General features: G+C 52.5%; 2 protein-coding genes across 2 annotated transcripts; one reads left to right on the plus strand and one right to left on the minus strand.

Moving 5' to 3' along the window:
- Window positions 1-1,272: 1,272 nt before the first annotated feature.
- Window positions 1,273-10,784, plus strand: NUTM1 (NUT midline carcinoma family member 1). The gene is made up of 7 exons (XM_039218325.1): window positions 1,273-1,362; window positions 2,972-3,662; window positions 5,598-5,726; window positions 6,806-6,945; window positions 7,465-7,751; window positions 8,021-8,137; window positions 8,480-10,784. The coding sequence occupies exons 1-7, from the start codon at window positions 1,347-1,349 to the stop codon at window positions 10,514-10,516; spliced, it is 3,417 nt and encodes a 1,138-aa protein (XP_039074256.1). The 5' UTR covers window positions 1,273-1,346; the 3' UTR covers window positions 10,517-10,784.
- Window positions 10,785-11,350: 566 nt separating this feature from the next.
- LPCAT4 (lysophosphatidylcholine acyltransferase 4) lies at window positions 11,351-19,599 on the minus strand. Its single transcript, XM_039218358.1, has 14 exons — window positions 19,052-19,599; window positions 17,630-17,772; window positions 17,104-17,324; window positions 16,629-16,741; window positions 16,445-16,505; window positions 16,091-16,149; window positions 15,869-15,903; window positions 15,271-15,325; window positions 15,047-15,129; window positions 14,662-14,787; window positions 13,991-14,123; window positions 12,757-12,855; window positions 12,275-12,431; window positions 11,351-12,002 (listed from the first exon to the last, which is right to left on the minus strand). Exons 1-14 carry the CDS (start codon window positions 19,163-19,165, stop codon window positions 11,848-11,850), a joined length of 1,554 nt encoding a protein of 517 aa, XP_039074289.1. The 5' UTR covers window positions 19,166-19,599; the 3' UTR covers window positions 11,351-11,847.
- Window positions 19,600-20,890: the final 1,291 nt, after the last annotated feature.

Below are 20,890 nucleotides of genomic sequence, written 5' to 3' on the forward strand. Positions count from 1 at the left end.
AGATTTTAGTGGTCGAACCAAGATTTAAACTCAGGTTTCTAACACAAATTCAGCGCTCTAATAGTGGTGAGTAGCTAATAATAGAATAATAAGATGCACCTCCTAGAGTTACTTAGAATTTTTATTTCGAACGTAGAAATTCTCTTTATAGGACTCTGGTTTTAGAAGAGTGAGAGTTGGAACCCAGATATCATTACAGAGATGATCATTGCAGTATTATTTATAATGGCAAAGACATTGGCACATAGGTGAATTTTATAATGGAGAAAAACCTGAAAGCTTTCCTCTTTTTTTTAAAGAATATATCTTTTATTTACTTGTAGTTGCATCAAATATCTCTGCAAAATTTCATAGGAAACATACTATTGGTTTCCTCTGAGATAAAGAACTTGGTTCCAAAAACAAAATAAAGAGAAGAGAGGGAGACAGAAACAGAGAAAGAAAGAAACAGAGAAAGAAAGAGCTCAGCTCCAGAGAATAGGGATGGGAGGGAGACTTGCTATATATTCCATTTTGCATAGTTTGAATTTGAACCACACTGATGTATTACCCATTTCAAAAAATAAAAATTTAACAAAAATTTTAAACAACAAAGTAATTTAACAAAAAGAAGGACTTTTTGGTTTTGGAATTTTAGGCTCAATGGCAGTTTTTGATAGAGTGGTGCTTTTCAGCCAAGGGGTAAGGCTGAACCTTCTGCAGATTGCAGACCTGATGGTAGTGGACTGTTTGGGAATGCCGGGACAGCTTTTTAAGGAAATGATATGCATATAGCCAATCAAACACCCTGATTTTCTGAGACAATCCTCATTTCAAACATTGTTTCTTTTCTCCTTAAGTACACAGACTCTATGCTCTGAGTTTGGTTTAAAAAATATAGCCAACATTGAATTAAGTCAAGTCTCTGCCACAGCCTGCTATTAATAGGAAGTCAGTTACAGAACTCGGTGGGAATGAAGGGCACAAAACTGTATAGATTGGCGAAGAAATATACAGGTAACCAAGATGTAAAACTTGTAATAATGGGAATCAGAAAGAATTTACAAATTGCCCTAAAGAGATGCACAAAAATTGTGTTGCCATACTCTGGTTTGGAGGGAATTCCTGGTTCCCACCTACTTACTAGAGCCCTTTGGAATCTGTCCCTCTGCCCCAGCTCCTCTCCCCTCCCCCACTGCAGAATGCCTTGAGTTCTAGATTCTAGTTCTGTTTTGATCTGATCTTTATCTTCCCTCCCTTGGATCCTTGTGTATCTCCTGGGGCCAGGTTGCTCTCTGGGTCCTGAATCTGACTGGCTCATTCTGGAAGCTTCCACACAGCCACAGTTGGACCCCAAACCTGAGAGGATGGCTTCAGATGGAGGTAAGTCTGCAAGTGATGGGGCATGTCCTGGCTACCTGCCCATATCCTTGGGGGTTCATATTTGACGTTTTACCTGGGGACCAGCTTTTGGGGCTGTCCTAGGGGGATGTGAGAGCACTAGGCCCCAGCAAAGTCATCCATCTTGGGGAGCCTGGGGAAGGAGATTATGCTATTATCTCCAAGCTTAGGGATGAAGAGAGCCTCCCGGGAGGTAAATCAAAGCCCCTCAGAGGAAAGTTAGCAACTCATTTCCCTGGAAGAGGAACCCCCTTCAACATGTGTTTGTGTAGTTGGGTTATGTGTGGTGCAGATAGCAGAGAGGGCTCAAGGGGAAGGTCCAGGTTCCTGTGTCTTCTTTAGGCGATTGGAGTCTGCTTTAGAATTTTGTCCTGAGAGTACTGGGCTGGAGCCACTCTCCATCTTATTGAGTGAGGTGGATGGAGGGAGACCTTAGCTGGAAAACTATTCCGCTGGGTTATCTGTTGCCTTGTCTGTAGAGAAATGTCCTCCCCAAAGCTAGACTGGAAGGTACTATATAAGTGCCTCTGCTCAGAGCCTTATGACTCCTCCTTGCCCTAGAGGTGGCTTCTCTTCCAGTTCAAGGAAGCAGTTTTCCTTGATTTCCCTCTGGAGTTGGGTAACTCCAACCAGAATGAAAGCTGGGGCTTCCCTGAGATGCTCTGTTTTTCTACCTTTTGTGGAACCCAGGCCTCAGACATAACTCACCGTCCACATGTGGTGAAAGACTCCTGGCCCTCTGCTGTGTGGTCTAGATGATGAGTTTCATATTCCATGTCTCCTTCGTGGTCAGGAAGCGGAAGTGGAGTGTTGTTGATTTGCCACTGGGATCTATTTATTAGAGGGGGAGGAGAGTTGTAGGAAATTAGGCAAATGGTCTTCTATCATTATAATGAAAAATCCTAAGATTAATTAAGTACACATTTTATGTATTTTCCTTGGTCCCTTTGACTAGAGTCCACAGAGCTCTTCATCCGCAGGTACTGTGTTTCACACTTCACGGTCTGTGCCTTGTTCCTAGTGGACTCTAAATGTCTGCTATTAGGAGTTCCAGGCAGGACCATGGAGAGTCTACATCACCAAATTTTAGCATGTGCAGCAGTTCCTCTGGGAACCTCCCTTCTTGCACAGCCCTCCCCTCACCCATGTCCCGGTCCTTATCTCTAGTCATTCCTAGCTGTTACATAACAAAATTTCTGGAAACCAGACATCTAATCCACACACCTTCTCCAGGGAACAGTGCTTCTGTGAGTGGTGGCAGGGACCACAGAGTAGCTGGGAACAGGGCGCGGGTGGTTTAAGTGTGTTTGGAGTGGGTGAGAATAAGAGATGTACTTGTATGCTGGGTGGCACGTGTTATGGGCCCAAGGGTCACTGCACCTTCTCTAGTAAGAGAATTCTCAAATGGGAGCAAGGGACAGCAAAATCACTTGCGGGACATTTGCAGACTATGCGAGTTCCCCGCCATAGCCCCTCTCTCACCTGTTGAGAATCAGTGCTTTGATTGTGCAGGGATTAAATGGAGCTCTGGTGACCTACTTCTGACCTCCTTTTTTCCTACTCCATTCCCTCTTTTTCTTTGTCTCAACAGCATCTCCATTGCCAGGACCGGATATGACCTTGAAACCCGGTGCCACCCTGTCTTCTTTGACTGCACTTCCCTTTCCCCAACCTGCTTCTGACCCACCAGACCAGCCACTCTGGGAGCAGCCTCCCATTCCTTCGGCATTCTCTCCAGGCAACCCTCTGGTGCTCTCTGCTCTCCCCAGCCCATTGCTGGTGACAGGGGATGGGGAACCTGGCCCCACTGGGGCTGGAGTCATTGTCAAAGTCAAGACAGAAGTGGGGCCCGCTGAGCCCTCTCAAACTCAAAACTTTATCCTTACTCAGCCAGCCCTCAACTGGATTGCCTCAAGCAATCCCTGCGGGGACCCCGAGGGTCCTCCCCCTCAATTCATGACAGCTGCTAACATGAAGGCCCTTCTGCCCACTAAGGCTGTTGGGGTCAGCCAGGAAGGCTTCCTGGGCCTTCCTGCTCAGGCTCCACCACCAGCTGCCCAACTCGCCCCCATTGTGTCCCCTGAGAAGGCTTGGCCAGAGCCACATGGGGCAACCAGAGAAGGAGGTCCTTTGGCCACCCAATCCAAGCCCTCACTGGGTGACCTCTCCTATACCTCCAAAGGTGTGTATGAGAACTTCCAACGCTGGCAGCGCTACAAAGCCTTGGCTCGGAAGCACTTATCTCAAAGTCCTGATGTGGAAGCCCTTTCCTGTTTTCTTATGTAAGTGGGGAGACCAGACATGGATTATCCTAGTGCTTTTAAACAAGGAGGGATTCGGGGTGGACAAGAGGTGAGGCTATTTGGGAATATGGGAGGGCAAGTCATGAAGGTGCTAGAGATGCTGTGAGAATGAAAAAGCATAACGATGATGATGATGATCCTCTTTATGCACTTTCCAGGGAGAACAGGCTTTCAGGTGTCTTCTCTGAAGTGATCCTCACAACCCTGTGGGTTGAGGCAGGCATTTTTATGTGGTCTTCATTTATAGATGAGAAGACTGGAGCTCAGAGGTTCCCTGTCATAAAGCGAGGAGCCATGGGTGGAGCTGAGGTCTCCGACATTAAGTACAGAGACCTCCCATTCTGTTTTTTTACCGCCCAACATCGAGTTGAGCCATCCAAACCAGCAGCATGAGTGCTGGGCCCTGACCCTTCCTGGAGGAGTGGAGGACGATGTGGGGCCTGGCGAAGGACCTTGTGTGTGCCACCCTCGCCCCTACCACCCCCTATTTTAGCCACAGTTCAAGTTGAACTAGGGAGGTGGTAGAGCTTGCCTAGTGATCAATGGCCTAGGCTCCACTGCTTGCTAGATTGGTGATCCTGGGCCCGACATTTAGTATCTTTGCCCTCAGTTTTCTCATCTAGAAAGGGGACGATTATACTTACTCGAGGAGGTTGCTGAGAAGATGAATTAGTATCTGTGAAGTACCTAGCAGAGTGCCTGGCACAGAGAATGCTTCATTAAGTGGTAGCTGCTATTATTATTACTATCATTATTAAAACAGGACAATCTAGAAGAGGAAAAGAATTCACAAAAGGCCATAATGTCTATGTGAGGGGATGCTTAGCCAAGGACCCTGGGTGCCATGGGCAGTCTGTTGTGTTTATAAAGCAGAGTCATTAGCTAGCCATCTGAGGAATTTTCTCTTCTTCCCACCCAGACCCACAGCTGCTCTTAAATGCACTTCACTCTCAACATTTTGTGTAAACCACTATATAACACATACCACACTTTACTGGACTTAAAATACAGGTACATTGTTCTCTCCATCACTCACCGCCTAAAGGAACCTCCCTTTCCACCCTGACTCTGGAGTGAATAAATCAAGAGCCGCCCCCAAGTCCTTGGTGTAGATCAGCTTACCAGCGTCCTGATTTCTCCAGACAGCTCTGAGTTCTCTTGGAGCCTGGCAGACTGGATTTCTAATGCGTGGCCTCCTCCTGCTTCCCATGCTCAGGGGCTCTGGGCAGGGTCTCCTGCACAATGCAGTTCAGACCCTCTGCAACAGTCGCCCAGGAAGCTAGTAAAATCCTCAGTCCTGGGGCGCTGGAATCCATAGTTAATAACAAGCGTCACCAGGTGATTGTGGGCACAGTGCTTGAGCACTCTGGCAAGTCAGAAAGGCAAAAATGAATCATAAAAGAGCTTAAAGAGTATTGATATCTGACTGTCTGTGAAGGGTGTCCCGGAGGCTAAAAGCACTTAAAAACCAACAAATAAAAGCACCACACAACCTTTAATTAGAGATTCATTTGGGTTAGGTAGTGCCTTTTTCTGAAAAGCAAGAGCCTTCAGGCAGGGGTAAGCCTACTTTATAACAAATCCATTAATTTAATAACATGAGTGCACTTTCTTCCTCATGTTTAGTTGAGGACAGCACTGTGATAATTAAAGGTGGTTGATTTCAAAAGGTGGGGAGCAGAGCCAATAATATGATTTTGCATGAGATTTGAACACTTCAGTGGGAAGTCCAGTGTGGGAGAGGATGGATGGGAAGTTGGGGGTCTGGAAGTCTAACTGGAGGTGGAATGTGACAAGGATTGGAGGGCAAGTTGGATCTGCTGAGGGGACAAGGTATGCGTTGAGGTGTCTGTCAGGACAGGTGGATGGAGGGGCATGCATTGTAGACCATGACTCACCCAATGCGGGTTTTAGCCCTGTGCTTCGCTCTCTGGCTCGGCTGAAGCCCACAATGACCCTGGAGGAGGGACTGCCAAGGGCTGTGCAGGAGTGGGAACATACCAGCAACTTTGACCGGATGATCTTCTATGAGATGGCAGAAAAGTGAGTCTGACCACCCCTCATTCTCCTGAGGGGCGCTGTGTAGCTGAGGGATGGGGGCAGGTAAGAGAAGCTTGAGTCTGGTGCGGGGAGAATTATTCAAAAGGATGCTAGGAGGAGGGGTGTGGACTAGAATGGGGTCTCTGGATTCTCGCTGCTTCCACCACCTTGACTCTTGGGTTTTCCTGTCCCTTGGAAGCTCTCCTTCCCCCAGATCCTGAATTACATAGGTCCTTCTATTGAAGTTCTTAGAATGGGGTTGGAGCCCAATGGGTATAAAACTTCTTTGCTAAAGGGACCTAGCAATGGGTGGTACGCCCTACTAGGGGGGGGGTTCTTTCCTATCCCACTGACCAGGTAGCAGCAAGTGGCTACTGATGTGGACTTTGAGACCATGTCTTCTCTGGAAAGAGTATATACCTGTGAAGTACTTAGCACAGAAATCATCGACCATGTTATCCCAGGGAGGGCCTGGTGCTTGAATAGGTTGGTCAAGAGAAGGTCCTGGGTGCCCAGAGTGGTTTCCTGGCTCATATTCCTCATTTCTCCATTATAATCTCCTTAGTTAAAATAACTCTTAAGGACAATGAACCCTTTCCTCCAAAGCTTAGCTTCCATTTCCGACCCCCCAATTTTCTGGACCCATATATCCTAGAATTATTCTTGCAGGGTCCCAGCCCAGCCTCCAGACTCAGATCTCAGTACTGCCTCCTGGTGGGAACTGCCTTGAATTGCAACCCCAGGCCTGGCAGGCTGGCTGGGGGGATCCTGCTAGGCTTTGGCAGAGACCTGACTGGCTTCAACAAGGCTGAATTAATTACTGCTGTGTACCCTCCATGATGCTGGGCGAGATAGGGTATGAAATAGAAGTGAAAGCCATGGTTCTGTCCTGGAGAAGCTTAACAAGTTCTAGATCATTCATTTCCTTAACATGAAAATGATCCTAAATGATGACTGCACATAAGGGACTTTGTGGAGACCTTGTGAGGTTTCTCCAGAACTGTTATTTGGCCATCTGTGAGCAGCCCCCTCCCATTGTCTGACCTCCTCAGAATTGTCCAGGACTTCCTCACCCTCTGCAGGTTCATGGAGTTTGAGGCTGAGGAGGAGATGCAGATTCAGAACACAAAGCTGATGAATGGGTCCTCAGGCCTGCCTCCGGCTGCCCCTCTGAAACTTGATCCTCCAGGGCTCCTGGCCCCTGAGGTTGGCCAGCAGCCAGGTAAGGCTATCCAGTTCCAAATAGGAGCCTTGGGCCCAAGGTTCAAAGGGAGGTGTGCATAGTGCACAGACAAGTCATGGATTAGGGAGGGCATTGTCCTTGCTTCTGTCACTTTCCCTCCAGAGAGTGCCACTGATGTTCTGAACAGGACATCCACACATAGGAGTCTGGGTTCTCCGTTTCCCTTTGTCCTAAACTTTGATCTTGACCAAGGAAACCAACGAGTCTCTAATTGAGACTATAAATAGATGAGGCACATAATACCTCATCTGCCTAAGAAATGGGGACTGGATCAGAGGACTTCTTGGAATTTCAGAGTTTCCCAGATGCCTCATACAGTGATCCTCTTAGACCTTCTAGCTCCAAAATCTCCCACAGCTGGTGCTGTTTCAGGGCTGATGCAGCCTGTAACCATTTCGGTGCACCCAGGTTGCTACCCTTTACAAACACAAGGTTGGGGGGCAGAAGTCACAGTCTCTGTGCCACCCCCACATTCCTCCTTTCCAACTCTTCCCTCAGTGTACATGCCCAAAAAGGTGCCTTCCAAGGCCCGGGCCCCCCGCCGGCGGCAGCGCAAAACCCAGAGGCCTCCGATTCCTGAGGCACCCAAGGAGATTCCACCAGAAGCCGTGAAGGAGTATGCAGACATCATGGAAGGGCTCGTGGGGAGTCACTTGGCCACCGGGGAGTCAGATGGAAAACAGGAAGAGGAAGAGCAGCAGCAGGAGGAGGAAGGGATGTATCCAGATCCAGGCCTCCTGAGCTACATGGATGAGCTTTGTTCTCAGGAGGTCTTTGTCTCCAAGGTGGGCTGGACCTGGGTGTCTAGTTTCTAATAGATCCTGGGGTGGAAACGCCAGGGAACCAAAGACTTAGGGTTTTGCCGGAGGCAGTTAGGAATGAGGCTGTCTTCCTGCTGTCTTCCGAGGCTGTGAATGTGCATAGCTGGCAGTGGTCATGGTTCATGACAACCCCAGGGGAGGAGTTGGGGAGATGCGGCTTCTTCTCTAGAGCTTCTTGGCCCACAGGTTACCTCCTGTCAAGTGCTCAGATCACTTTTCCTTCTGTTCTCCAGGTGGAGGCTGTCATTCATCCACGATTTCTGGCAGATCTGCTGTCCCCAGAACAGCAGAGGGATCCGTTGGCCTTAATTGACGAGCTGGAACAAGAAGAGGGACTGAGTCTTGCCCAGGTAAGCCTGGGAGGTAGGAAACAACAGAATAAAAAGCTTGTATGATTTTATCCAACTCTACATGCTCTTGGATGGTATGGCTTCTGGAGAGAGCTTCAGAATTGAGGTTTAGGTGCAGATCAAGTAGGCAAGGGATTGTGGGAAACACAGGAAAAGGCAAGTGAGCCTAAGGGGTCAAAGCATGGGAGTAAGGCAGAAAAGAGCCATGGTTGTTTCTGCTACCATGACTTCTGCTGCCTGTTTCCATTCCCTGCCCTGTCTAAGTACCATGTCTTCACCACCCCCTCAGCTACTCCTTCTCACAAGCACGTACAGAACAATGTTTGTCCATTCTCCTTGCAGCTGGTCCAGAAGAGACTCCTGGCCTTGGAAGAGGAGGATGCAGAGGCATCTCCTACTTGTAGTGGAGCTCAATCAGACTCCAGTCCTTCCATTTCTGATGAGGATGAAGATGGAGGTGGGCGGCTTCGGCCCTCACCTGGGCCTCGGGTGGCCGGGAGGAGCATGGTTCGCGTTGGAAAGGCTGCTTTCCCAGCCAGGAGGGCCCGGGAAGTGCGTGGTGGGCAGGAGCGGACCCTAGATGGCCTGAGGGCGATGCACAGAAACGGGAGTGCTATGCCACCTCCCAGTAGCTGGGCCCTGCAGCTAGAACTTCCAGCTGCACAGGGAACTCGAGGGTCCTTCAATGTGGAGAGAAGAGGGCCTGGGAAGGTGACAGATCAAATATGCCCACATCAGGATGACCACCTAGGAGATGCCAGGTCTCCCGGACACTCCCTGGTAGCAGACAGCACTTCTGACACTCCACCCCTTTGTTGGCAGGAAGGCCCCCAGCTTGAGATGGTTCCCAGTTTGGATGTTGGACTTGCAGAGCTGGCTCCTCTGCAAGAACAGGAGTTAGAAAAGCAGGTCCTGGGGTTGCAGACAGGACAGCAGTTAGGGGGCCTGGGAGTGCTTCCTCAAGGGGAGCAGCTGTTAGCAGTGCCACAGGAAGGCTCTTCAGGAGCCATGTGGGGAGATGCCAGAGGTCCTTCTGTGGTTCAGAGTTATGATCAGAGCCCTTCCTCTAGGGAAGCTGGGGACGGGGATGGGGACAGAGCCTCTCTCAGCCCAGGACTTTGGCTGAGCAGTGAGCTGGAAGCCGTGGGCTTGGAGTTGCCCTTACAAATTGAGGAGGTTATAGAGAACTTCCATGTGAATTCCACTTCCAGGGAATGTGTCGCTGAGCATCAGGGAGGCTACCAGGTGCTGGGCTCCAGAGGCAACATTTCTCTGGGTCCTGAAGAAACCATAGCACCTGGGGAAGGGGGGAGCAGTGCAGTCCCCAGTGGAGGCACGGACAGCACAGCCACTGTGCACAAGAGAAACTATGAAAGCCTGCCGAGACCTCTGAGGGCCAACAGCCCATCCTTGAGGCCTAAAGGAAATGGAGAGCAAAGCCCTGAGGCTACAGGGGATCCCAGTGAGCTGTGGGCTGAAGGCTGCCCCTCGTTGCTGGATAGTAGGATCAGCGCCCCCACACTGGGGGCTCCCAAAGAAACCCTTCAGACTGCATGTCAAGGCAATATCTTTATGCTGGGGACCCAGGGTATCTCCTCCTTCCCCGAGGTCAGCCTAGAGGTGGGGAGTGGGGGCAATTCCATCTCTCCTCTGTTGGAAACCATAGAACATGTCAACATACTAGATATTAGAGATGCCTATGGCCTCCATCTAGGCGTCAGTGAGGATACCTGCCTGCCCAATTTTAATTCTTATGACCCCCAAGGAGAGCGCAGGGAGGATACTGATGTATCCAAGCCTGAGGACCTTGCTCCCTTACCAGGGAATCAAGAGTCTTATGCAGATGGGACCCCCAAATCAACATCTCCTCACCAGGGCCTTGAAAGCACTTTCTCTAGATGGGGAGCCAGGGATGCCTTAGTTCTGAGAGACGCCTCTCCTGTCAGTGAAACATGCAGCTCAACAGATGGGGCCAAAGGAAGGGAGGAGGAGCGGGAGGAGAAGGAGGATGAAGAACTCGCCAGCTTTGCCTACCTTTTGGCTTCTAAACTTAGCCTGTCTCCCAGGGGGCCTCCCTTCAGTCCTCACTCTGCCTCAGGCCCACCGGCCTCCACGGGAGGGCAAGGGGTCCAGAGAGCACCCAACTCCCACTCTGCTGAGGCGAGGGGCCTTGGCCAGCCTCCATATCCTGTGGCCAAGTCTGGGAAGAGAACGCTCAGTCCAACTCCTGCTGAAAAGAGCCCCTACCAGGGAGCTGAACTGGGGGTCTCTGGGGAGAAGCCCTTGGCTCTGGAGGTGCCTCCAGCCTCACAGCCCCGTAAGAGGCGGCGTGATACTTTCGTCACTGGCAGAAGGAAGAAACGACGGCGCAGCCAGTAGGGGACAGCAGGGCCAAAGGATCCCACCTGCCACTCCCTGGAAGGCGGGGAGGGAGTGGACCCACAATCCACAGTAGATTTCACCCTGGCTGTATACCAACAGGCTGGTTCTCAACCCCACGTTATTTTGTTGTTCTGCAGAAGTAGTGAGTGTGGGAAGGGAGGTCACACTGGCTAGGCTGAAGGTGGTCCCCTTGGTGGGAGGTGAAGTACCTTTGAAAGAAGTTCTATGGGGAAAAAGAATAAAGATTTTTCTGACTGTTGGAAAATGCTTGCAGTGTCCTTGTGTATTCGCGTCTCCGCTGCTAGATGGGGTGAGGTGCTGAAAGGAAGGAAGAAGGTGGAGGTGGCTCCACATTCACCAGATCTAGATACCACTCCCGCCTCCAGCCTTATCAAGGCTCCCTGACAAGCTCCGGGAGGGGGAAGTCCCAGTGATCGCTTCATCCCTCCCCTCCTGAGAGCCTGGACTCGATGCTGACAGCGCTTCCCAGGACAGGCCAGCATTACCCATCTCCCTTCAAAAATCTGAAAGATGGAAAGACGCTTTTTTTTTTCCTCAACCTGTCAGATCTCTGGGTTAGATGTCTAATTTTCTGAATCTAATTCATGTTCCACAGCACCTTTTTAAGGAGAAGAGGTTGCTTATTCTCCCATTCCTCCCCTCCCCCCGAGGAGGGGCTGGACAGAAGGGACTTCACTGTCTTCATCTCACCCTCTGGCATAAAACCCTCCTGAGCCTGGTCTGAGCTGCAAGGAGGAGACTTGGCTGCTCCTGACACAGCTCTGTGCTCCCACCACGGGAGGGGGAATCATTCTCAGTAGGATTCTTAAATATAAAATGATAGTTAGCTATTTTTTAATTTCTAATGAGGACAGAACAAGAGGGAATAGGCTGAAAAGAGGTTCATAAGGAAGCCTGGTAAAGTGTGCATATATAAGGTTTGACAGCAGGAGGGGAGGATGTGAGATCTGCATGATTTCTGTGCAGGAAAGAGCCCCGTCCCATCCAACTGGAAGTGAGGATTCATTCAGCCATGGCCAAGAGGACTGACCCTGGGAACCTTTGGGATCTTCCGACGGGCAGCCAACAACCATTAATCCCTTTCGTTTCCAGCTGATGCCATCAATGTTAACAGCCTATTTTTTCTTAAATAGATATAGATATATATTTATATATAAAATAGTTTCTTACAAAAAAAAAATACCCAAACAAACAAAAAAACAAAAATCAACTTAAAAAAAAAAAAAACAATAACAAAAAACTCAAGCAGGAGCAAACGGGCTTGAGGCACAGGGTAGGCCGAAGGCGAGCTGGGGAGGTTGAGGCGCTCAGTCGCCCTTCTGCTTGGGAGCTTGCACAGTCCCGTTGGCCAGAGCAGTGGGGGTGCGTGGGGATGAGGCATGTGGTTTCTGGGAGGGGCGCAGGTAGGTGCTGAAGAGCCTCCCGTGGAGCGGGTCGTGGAGGGAGAAGTCCTGGAACTGACCTGGATGGGTAAGAAAGAGTGAGAAGGGCCAAGGTGGAAAGGTAAAACCATCTAAGAAGGGGGGGAAGAGGGCGGCCAGCTCGTTTTAGGAATTGGTATGTCCCTTCCCTCTCCTTTCTGCTTTACTTCTCAAGTCCCAGCTTCTGTCCTCTCTGCCCTCCGAGCCTCACCTCTCCTATAAGGATCCCCAGCACCGGCCACCAGCCTTTGTTCCCTCCCAGCCTGTGGTGACAGTAGCCCAAGCCCTCTTGGCAGAGGAGGCGATGACTCACAGAGGGAGAGGCCTTGGTGGGGTGCCCCCTGGCACAGCTCAGCATGCAAGGTCGCAGCAGCAGGGCGGGGTGACCCCAGCAGCAGGTGCAGGATGGTGCTGAAGCCGTCTTTGTACAGCAGGCGGCCAGGTGCTTCTACTTGCTCCTCCGCAAAGAGCTGGGACAGAAAGGGACAGCAAGTCAAGCACTGTCCTAAGGTCATCGCCCCACACTGCCTTGCGGGTCTGCCTGACAAGCTCTGCTGTCTCCCCTGCCACCCTCACCCTGGCCCTTTCTGCAGAACTGTCAACTTCCCAGCTGCTGCCCTTGCTGTTCCCAGCCAGGCCACGACACAGGGGCGCCGGGGCTCTGTAGCTGAGACAGGGACGCACTGTGGTGCACAGCCAGCACCTGCTATCTAGAAGGTACTGGGAGTAGCACCGCATACAGACCTCTGGGTAGGGTAGGAATGGCCACCACACATCCTTCCACGTTCCTGATACCTCAAAGGCCAGGCGAGTCAGCTCCTCCAGGCTCCTGCCCCCATCCAGAGCCGCCAGAGCCAAGGCCACATCTCTAAAATCCACCAAACCCTTGGCATCCTGGATGGTGAAAGAGAAACCAGGGCACCATGAGGACCAACCCTGTGTCCTCCCTCTTGCCCTGGATTTTGCTCCTCCCTCTTCTCAGCACGAATGGGGATGAACCTGTGTCTGCTTCCCTCAAAACCCTAAGCCCTCAACTCTCCAGGACCCCCAGCATTTCTCTCAGGTCACGCTCAAGCCACCCGCAAGTCACCTGGTGCCAAAGTCTCCTCTAAGGAATCTCCTATGAATCTGAGGGAATCCCTCAGGAATGCTGAAATTACCGTCAAGTTTCTGACAAACCCTAAGCTGGAAAAACTGGTTCTCTGACTCAGTCTATGCTGGAGAACTGGTCCGACAGACTGACGGGGGGAACCACTGGCATAATTTCTTACAAAAAGCCCCAAGGAGGATGCCACCACAGGGGAGCCCTGCTATTCAGCTCTGCTAGAGACTAAACAGAGAAACTCCCTTCAGGGACAGTCTGCCCCAAGCTAAGCCATCAGTACACCGGGGCCACTCTGTCCCTCTCTGAAGGAGGGTGAAAGCCATGGTTTGCATTTTAGACCTAAAAGAGCTCTTTGGGGCCAGTGGTGGTTGTTTGCAAACATTAAGAATCTTTTGGGATCATTATCATTCAACAGGGGAACCTAGTTAAGTCCCAGGAAATACATGGAGTGCCAAAATTCTTGAGATAGTTCAGGAGTCCCTTACAGCAAACAACAGGGCTGTCTTTAAAAAGTACTGCAAAGATCTGAGTCTCCCACTCATCTGTCTAACCTGTCCCATGTTGTCTCCTACACAGGTCACCTTTCCATCCAACCTTCATGACTCTTCCCTGAAACTCACACAGGTGCCTCAAAAGTTCATCTGCTCCTCTATCTTGGATAATCCCTAAAGTGGCTTCAAAAACTTATAGACCTCACTGACTGATTATTTCTCCACTGTTCCCTCCCACAATGATTAAAACATTGTTCCTCAATGCACTCTATAAAAAACAAATCCCCCAGAGGACCTCAGGAGATGGCCACCCAGCAGTGCAGATTCCAAACTGGCCACCCATGGGGCCAATTGGATAGTGTCCTGAAGCCCTGAGCACATCAGCCTGGAGGGCAGGGCCTGGGCTCTGGCCTCTGTGTCCCAGCTTCTTTACCTGCTGAAAGTAGCTGAAGGCTCCAGCCACCGTGTGGGGGTCAGAGAGCTGTAGCTGCCTGGCAAACTCTTCCTGGCTGATCATTCGACTCCGGCCTGGCTCTGCCCCAGCGTCCACATGGCCAGGGGACAGCCTACAACAGAATTGTTGCAGGCAGACAGCTCACTCAGCTTCTTCCTGGACACACCACCTTGGCCCCCAGCCCCCCACCACAGACACATCTGGTGTTTTCCCAAGATGGACTCTTACTCAGAGTCCCCTGAGAGCCATTCCTCCTTCTCTCACCGGGGTTATTACAACTTTCTCTTTCTTTTTCCCAATTCTTTTACTCTTCCTCTACCTTCTCTCTTATTTGTTTTTTAAGACTTTCCTTCCTGGGGCGCCCAGGTGCCTCCATCGGTTGAGTATCTGATTCTTGATTTCGGCTCAGGTCACGATCTCATGGTTGTGGGATTCAGCCCCAAGTTGGGCTCTGCACTGAGTGTGAAGCCTGCTTGGGATTTCCTCTCTCTCCCCCTCCCCCGCCACTGGCTCTCTTTCACTTTCTCTCAAAATAAACAAACGTTAAAAAAAGAAAAAAAAAAAAGCTTTCTTTCCTACTTTCCATTTCTCCCTCTTTTTTTCTACCTATAAGTGACACTGCCCATACTCTTATGTTCAAGGTCACTTACCCAGCCTTCCGAAGCACCTTTCTCAGTTCCCAGAGCTGTGGCTCCAGGGCTACCTTCAGCCGGCCCACCACAATCACAGGCAAGCTCCCTACAAACTCACACTCGGTGGCTGGAATGCCCAGGGCCCTAGAGGATGAAGAGTAATGGATTGGGGGGTGGTGGTGAGGAAGAAGACTCTTCTGAGGGTTCACTACCAAGGAGTCTAGGCTGCTGAGCAGGGAGAGGAGACCATGCCCCTTTAACTGCCCCCACCCAGGTATCACCTGTTCGAGTCCATCCCACTGCCCACTCCCCCATCTCTGCCTTGGAACCTCACCCCTCCGTCCCTCCTGTGGTTCCTATGCCCTGTGTATCTGCTCCAGGAAATATTCTGTGGGACACTCACTGTGCCATAACCCTCTGGACATTGTTGGCATAGAGGGTGGGGTTCCTGCTCTCCTCTGGGGTGGGGTGGTACACAGGGAGGAACTGAAACACACACATCCACTTGTCATCAGGACCTCAGAGCTATGGGTGATCACTCCCACCCTCTTTCCCCTTCGGGGGTCAGCCAATGTCCATTCCCCTAGGCCACCCATGGTGGTGGCAGGAGGGTGAGGGGGGTCATACCTCCACGTCCACGATGCTGCAGGGCTGAGAGGCTGTGAGCCAGAGGACTTTGAGTCTAAGAGAACAGAGACCGCAGATGCTCACCAATCTGTAACTAGGGGTCTTCCCACACTGAGGAGGGGAGTGGGAAAGTTCTGTCTACTCCTATAAAAATGGACTCCTAACCAGTCAGCTGGGCGAGTATGAAGTTGGGAGACAGAGGAAGGACCAGAAGGTGGTAGGGAAAGAGAGAGCACCATACGCATATGCCCGAGGAAGAAGTGCCAGAGACATGTGAGTGACTGCAGAAAAGGTGAGGCAAATCTGCTGGTTTTCAGGAAGGGAGGACTGAGGGAGAAGATCGCTCAGAAACACAGGACAGGATATTAAAAGGAGCTAGGATCACAGCAGGAATGATTAGGTGGGATGGCTGAAAGCACTTCCAGGTTGTATCAGGGGATCAGAACAAAACAGGGAAATGGGCACCCTTCCCTAGAGTCCTCTCGATCGAGAATGAAGAAGGCCCATTTGCCTTGTCTGGAGATTGGAAGGTGGGCCAGGAATTCTCTGATGGGCCCTGGTCCCCACCCTCACCCCAGGAAAGAGCACCAAGACTTACACTCCAGGGCCCCTCCATGCCCAGCTGGTGGTATCCTACAGGAGAAGCAGAGGTGAGGGGAGAAAGGGATTACTTTTCTTCCCTGGGAGCTGGCCCATCCTCCTTGGGCAGAGCACCCCAGCCCCCCAGTTCCATATGCACATCCCACCATGACACTCAAGGTTTTTACTGACGCCCATTTAGGGTGGATCTGTGTGCCCCACCCACCATTCTTAGACTCACCAGACTGTTGGGGTATCGGATGAGGACAGGTTGCACAGGAACCCCTGCGATGAAGGCTCCTGAATCCCATTTCCACCCCCCACCCCCCAGGCAGAGGTTAGTTCATTCAGGTAGCTGGAAGGCATGAAGTGGTGGGGTCTGGGATGGTCTGAAATGACACCTGGCCTTACTCCATTTCATGGAGAAGTTTCCTTCTGACTCCTGGAGACTTTTCAGGGTTAGCTAGGAAGTCTCCCATCTCTCTTCCCTACCATGCCCTCCCCACTCCACTTCTGGGGTTGGTCCAGACTCCCTCTCCAAATCTGGGGCTCTTTTTTTTTCTCCTACCTTATCACCCACTATCATTTTATTCACCTGGTTTGAATTTAAGCAAAGCCTTCTTGTTGGAACAGGTACCCTCAGGAAAGAATAATACCTGGGGGGATGAAAAAAAAACCAAGGGACCAGAATGAGGTGGGAGAGCCTGAAGGGGAGAAAGGAGAGAGAAGCCTCTTTGGGAGCACATAAAAGGCCAGAAGCTCTTGAGACCCTTACCCACCTGGGGCCACTTGCCTCCTGAGGTAGCCCGCCTTCGGACCTCCTCCACTACTCTGCGTCGAGAAGCCGGGTCGTGCCGGGATACTAGGATGGCTTGGTTGAAGCGAAGAAGGGCTGAGGTCCGGAAAGGATACAAGGAATCATTTGGTTCCTACCTAGGGGCATTAACACCTGCAGCTTCCCCTCCCTCAACAGTATGGAAATGCTTCTCCGTTATCTCTTTGCCCCGGGGACACTCCTTTTATTGTCTGTTGTCCTTTAGGAAACTGATCAGAGATCTCTCCAACCCTATAAGCACCAGGCCTCCTAATCTGAGGAGGGTGGTCCACAAAAAGTGTCCATTTGCCACCATCAGTCTGTATCCCTTCTAACTTCTCCCTTTCCCTTGGAGGCCAGTTCTCTCCACAGCATCTCTGATTCTTTTTTGTTCAGGGCGGTCATCTCTCCCCTGCACCCCTCTTCCTAAGCTCTCTCACCTCCAATGACAGGCACGGAAAGGTTCTCAGCTCGGGACACAACCTTGGGCAGGTCACAGGGCAGGAGAACAATGGGGTCGAAGAAAGTCGAGTGGGGAGCGGCAACAAGGACGGGGGCTTGAAGGCGAGAGGCTCGCTGGCCCCGGACTCGAATTCGAAGGAAGCCCAGCAGGAAAAAGAGCAGGCGGCTGAGACCCAGGACCCCATTGTGGCACACGGTCCTGCGGGACAAAGCTCGCCATTAGCAGAGGCAGGGATTCCGTCCCTCCTCTCACTCACCCCCAGGCTTGGGCACCCAGAAAAGCAGCTGCCCTTCTTTTGACCTCAATCGTCTGCCTACCCTGGGACACATCGGGGCGCCTCACGTACAGGTGCCATCCTGGGACCAGGTCTGAGCCTGGCTGGCTCATCTTGCCTACCTGGGATGGGTCGCAGAGCTTCCGAACCCGCCCTTCTTTTCTTCCGAATGGGTAACAGGGAAGAGAAGTGAGAAGAAGGGTCTCTGGGGGCTGACCCCCCCACTTACTTTCTCCATCCTGTAATTGGTTCCTGCAGCTGCTCCTCGGTAAGACCAGCTACTTGCAGCCAGGCAAAGGGCCAGAGGAGAAAAAGGACGATAAAGGCCAGAAGCACTCGGATGGGGGCCAGTAGTGCCCCCAGGATGCAGAACTGCAGAGGGTGGGAGAGAATGGCACTTCAGGACGGGGAGACGCTCTCCCCCCTGCTTCCCTTCTCTCATAAGGATGGAACTGAGAGCCGTCGCCCCCTGTAAATCAGGAGACAGGTGGTGTGGGAATACAAGAGGGATTGGAATGCAAGAGAGATGAAGGTATCAGTAAGGGCTAAAGGGTTACAGATTAATAGGATTAGGGGCCTTATTAATAGGATCGGAACTAAACGTTTTAAATCTTTCAGTTGGTCCCCACCCTACCTACAAAGTCGTAAAATGCATCTGGCACTTGATTAAGGCTGTTAAAAGCACTTAATGATAACCCCTACGGAAGCGCCCAGCACAGTGCTTGATGTAGCGTAGGCTGGAGAGAGTCCCTCCCCCACGTCGCATTCCATAAATAGCTACTCTGTCCAACAGAAGCCAGGTGCACAGTTCCTTCTACTTTGGCCCTGGGAGGTGGAGAGTTGAAACCCACAGAGGTCCACTTTTTAGGCCCAGGCCAGCCTAGTGCAACTCACCAGCACACCCCTAGGGCTGGAGGATGGGGAAGCAAGAGCTTGGCCCTACTCCGCAGGGTAGGGGTTGCCAGGAGCCAGGGTGCCTCCTTGGGCTGCCCTAGGGAGAGCTCAGGTAAACAAACCGAGCCCCGGGAGCCAGCCCTCCAGGGCCGTGAGGGCCGCAGAGACCTTGGACACTCCCTTCCCGCACCCTTCCCCAGTTCCCCCTAGGCTGGCGCGGCCCTCCACTTCCTGTAGCCTGCCCCCTTCTCAGCCTCCCTACCCCCCACCAGGAGGTGCTGCAGTGCGCGGGGGGGGGGGTAGGAGTGTGAAAGAGGGGGTGTTGGAGATGGGCACAGGGGCGCAGGCTCTGGAAACCTCTTCCCTCTAATTCAGAGCCTCCGAGAAGCACTCAGTACGCCCCCACCCCGGCTTTCCGCAGCCTCCACCTCCATCCTAGTTCATCGGCCTCCGCAGGGTGTAAACCGCATTCCCCAGTATCCTCCATCTCCCCTACCCCCGGGTCCTCTGCAGTCCTCCATTCTCACTCTGTCAATTTTTCCACACCTTCGAGCTACCCATCGCCCAATCCCGCGCCCTCTCCAAGGACTCCTCGCCCATCCACTGCTGCCCCCACGTGTGCTCCCCCGAACTCCCGCCCTGCAAGCCTCTCACCCACCTCTTTTCCGGATCCCCATCCCCATCTCTGCCTGGCCTTTAAACGGCCTCCTTTTCCTACCCCCACCGGTCCTCCCGACGCCCCTCGCTCACACTTTACCTTAACCCTCTGGAGGCGGGAGAGGTGTAACTCATGCACGAAGGGGTTGGGGGACGTCGGGGGTCCTGGGGTAGGGTCGAGGGGGGACCAGTCCCCCGGACCTCCCTGGCTCATAGCGGCGGGAGAAGGTGGGAGCGAGGGCGCCCCGGCCCCGACCCCGGGCCCCGCTCTGCAGAGCAGCGGCTGCGGCTGCAGCGCTCCCGCCGGGGCCCCGCCTGGTGCCGGGCGCCGAGGGGCGGGGAGCAGGCGGCGCGGCCCGGCCCGCGTTGTCAGGGAGCCGGCGGAGGGGCGGGGCTTCCAGCGCCTGGGCGCCCGGGCTCCTCCGCGCCCGCCGCAGCCCCTCCGGCCATTGTTCGCGGCGGCCGGATGCTGGGGTGTGCTGACCCCGGGTCTGCCCCTGCGGGCGTTCCTCTCGGAACACTGGGCCGCCGCCGCCGCTCCCCGGCAGGCCTCCGGCTCGGAGCGGGCTGGTGGGCGCGGAGCGGACAGCGTGCTCCGACCCCGCCCGGGCGTCGAGGTCACCCTCCTAGCGCGGATCGGGGCCCCCGGGCAGCTAGCTAGGCATGGAGGAGCGGCGCGCGGTGCGCAGAGGCCCGCAGCTCGGGGGCGGGGCGGGCCCCGCTCTGCCCGCCGGCTCGGCGCCGCCAGCCACCTCCCCTCACTGGCCGACCGCCTTCCCTTCTTGGCGGTGGCGACGCCATGGCGGGAGGGCTTGAGGCGCTCGTGCCCCCTGGCGGTCGCGGCGCGCCTCGCGCCCCTCCGCCTCCGCGTCCTGCCTGAGATAAGCAGGGCCTCCTGTTCTGCGGGGTGGACCCCTTGCCGCCGCCTGGCGCCAGCTGCCCTGAGGCGCCGGCCCCCGTGCTTCCCGTAGTCCGAGGCCCGGCTGGGGAGGAGCAGTGCGCACCCGGACGGCCGCAGAGGCGGCTTTCTTTTTCCTCCTTGCCTTTTTCTCCGTTTGCTCTTCTGCCTCTGCCCTTCACGCCCAAGTCCCAAACCGTCCTGGAAAACTCATAAACTGGCCAGCCCTTGGTTGTCAGGTGACGATGAGACCAGGAAATCGGGTGGACTTTGAGATTCACAGCGAGTAACCAAATCAGAGTGATAGTACTCAAGGACAAAAAGGGAAAGGGGACCTCCCTGCTTGTGGGAAGAAACTGCCTTCAGTTCACCTTGTTTTCTCCCTTCCTGTCAGTCACCGTTTCCCGAGGGCAATGGGGACAGTGGCAGATCATTGAACACCATCAGTCTTTCATTGGAAGGGAGAACAGGCAAAAGCCAGAAGTCGCTCTACTATCTAGGTCCCCTTCTCTCCCTCCTAGCCCCATCATTTTCTCACTTAATTCCTACCTGTATTCTTGAGAGCATCACCGTTCTCAGAAACAAAGGGATGGTCTAGTCAAGATTTATTTCTTAAACAGTCTTCAGAAAAGATTCAATAGCTCACCTTTACCTATTAAAAAATTTAAAAACCGTTTCCAGATTTATTGAGATAATATTGACATATATGTTTAAGGGGTACAGTGTGATTGATGTGGGGAACAAAGGCAGAAAGAAATTAAGATAAATTTCCGTATAATCTGCAGCCCATTGACAAATACTTGAGACCGGGAAAGTAGGACTTCCTCCAGGAACTCCCTACAGCCTTAAAATTAATGCTGTGCTAGAGGGAAAACAACCTTAACTTGAAATAGCTAGGCCTCCAGGATGCTATGAGTCTTCTTTAGCATATGAAAGTCCTTTTGGAAACTTCCCCTTACGTTTACCTCCCCCCACTCCCAAGTATATAATCAGTCACCCCTCACAGTCCCAGTGAAGCTCTTCAGCCCACCGTCCTGTTCC

The sequence above is a fragment of the Hyaena hyaena genome, unplaced genomic scaffold, assembly GCF_003009895.1.
Source record: "Hyaena hyaena isolate Hyena2069 unplaced genomic scaffold, ASM300989v1 scaffold_756, whole genome shotgun sequence".
NCBI classification, from domain to species: Eukaryota; Metazoa; Chordata; class Mammalia; order Carnivora; family Hyaenidae; genus Hyaena; species Hyaena hyaena.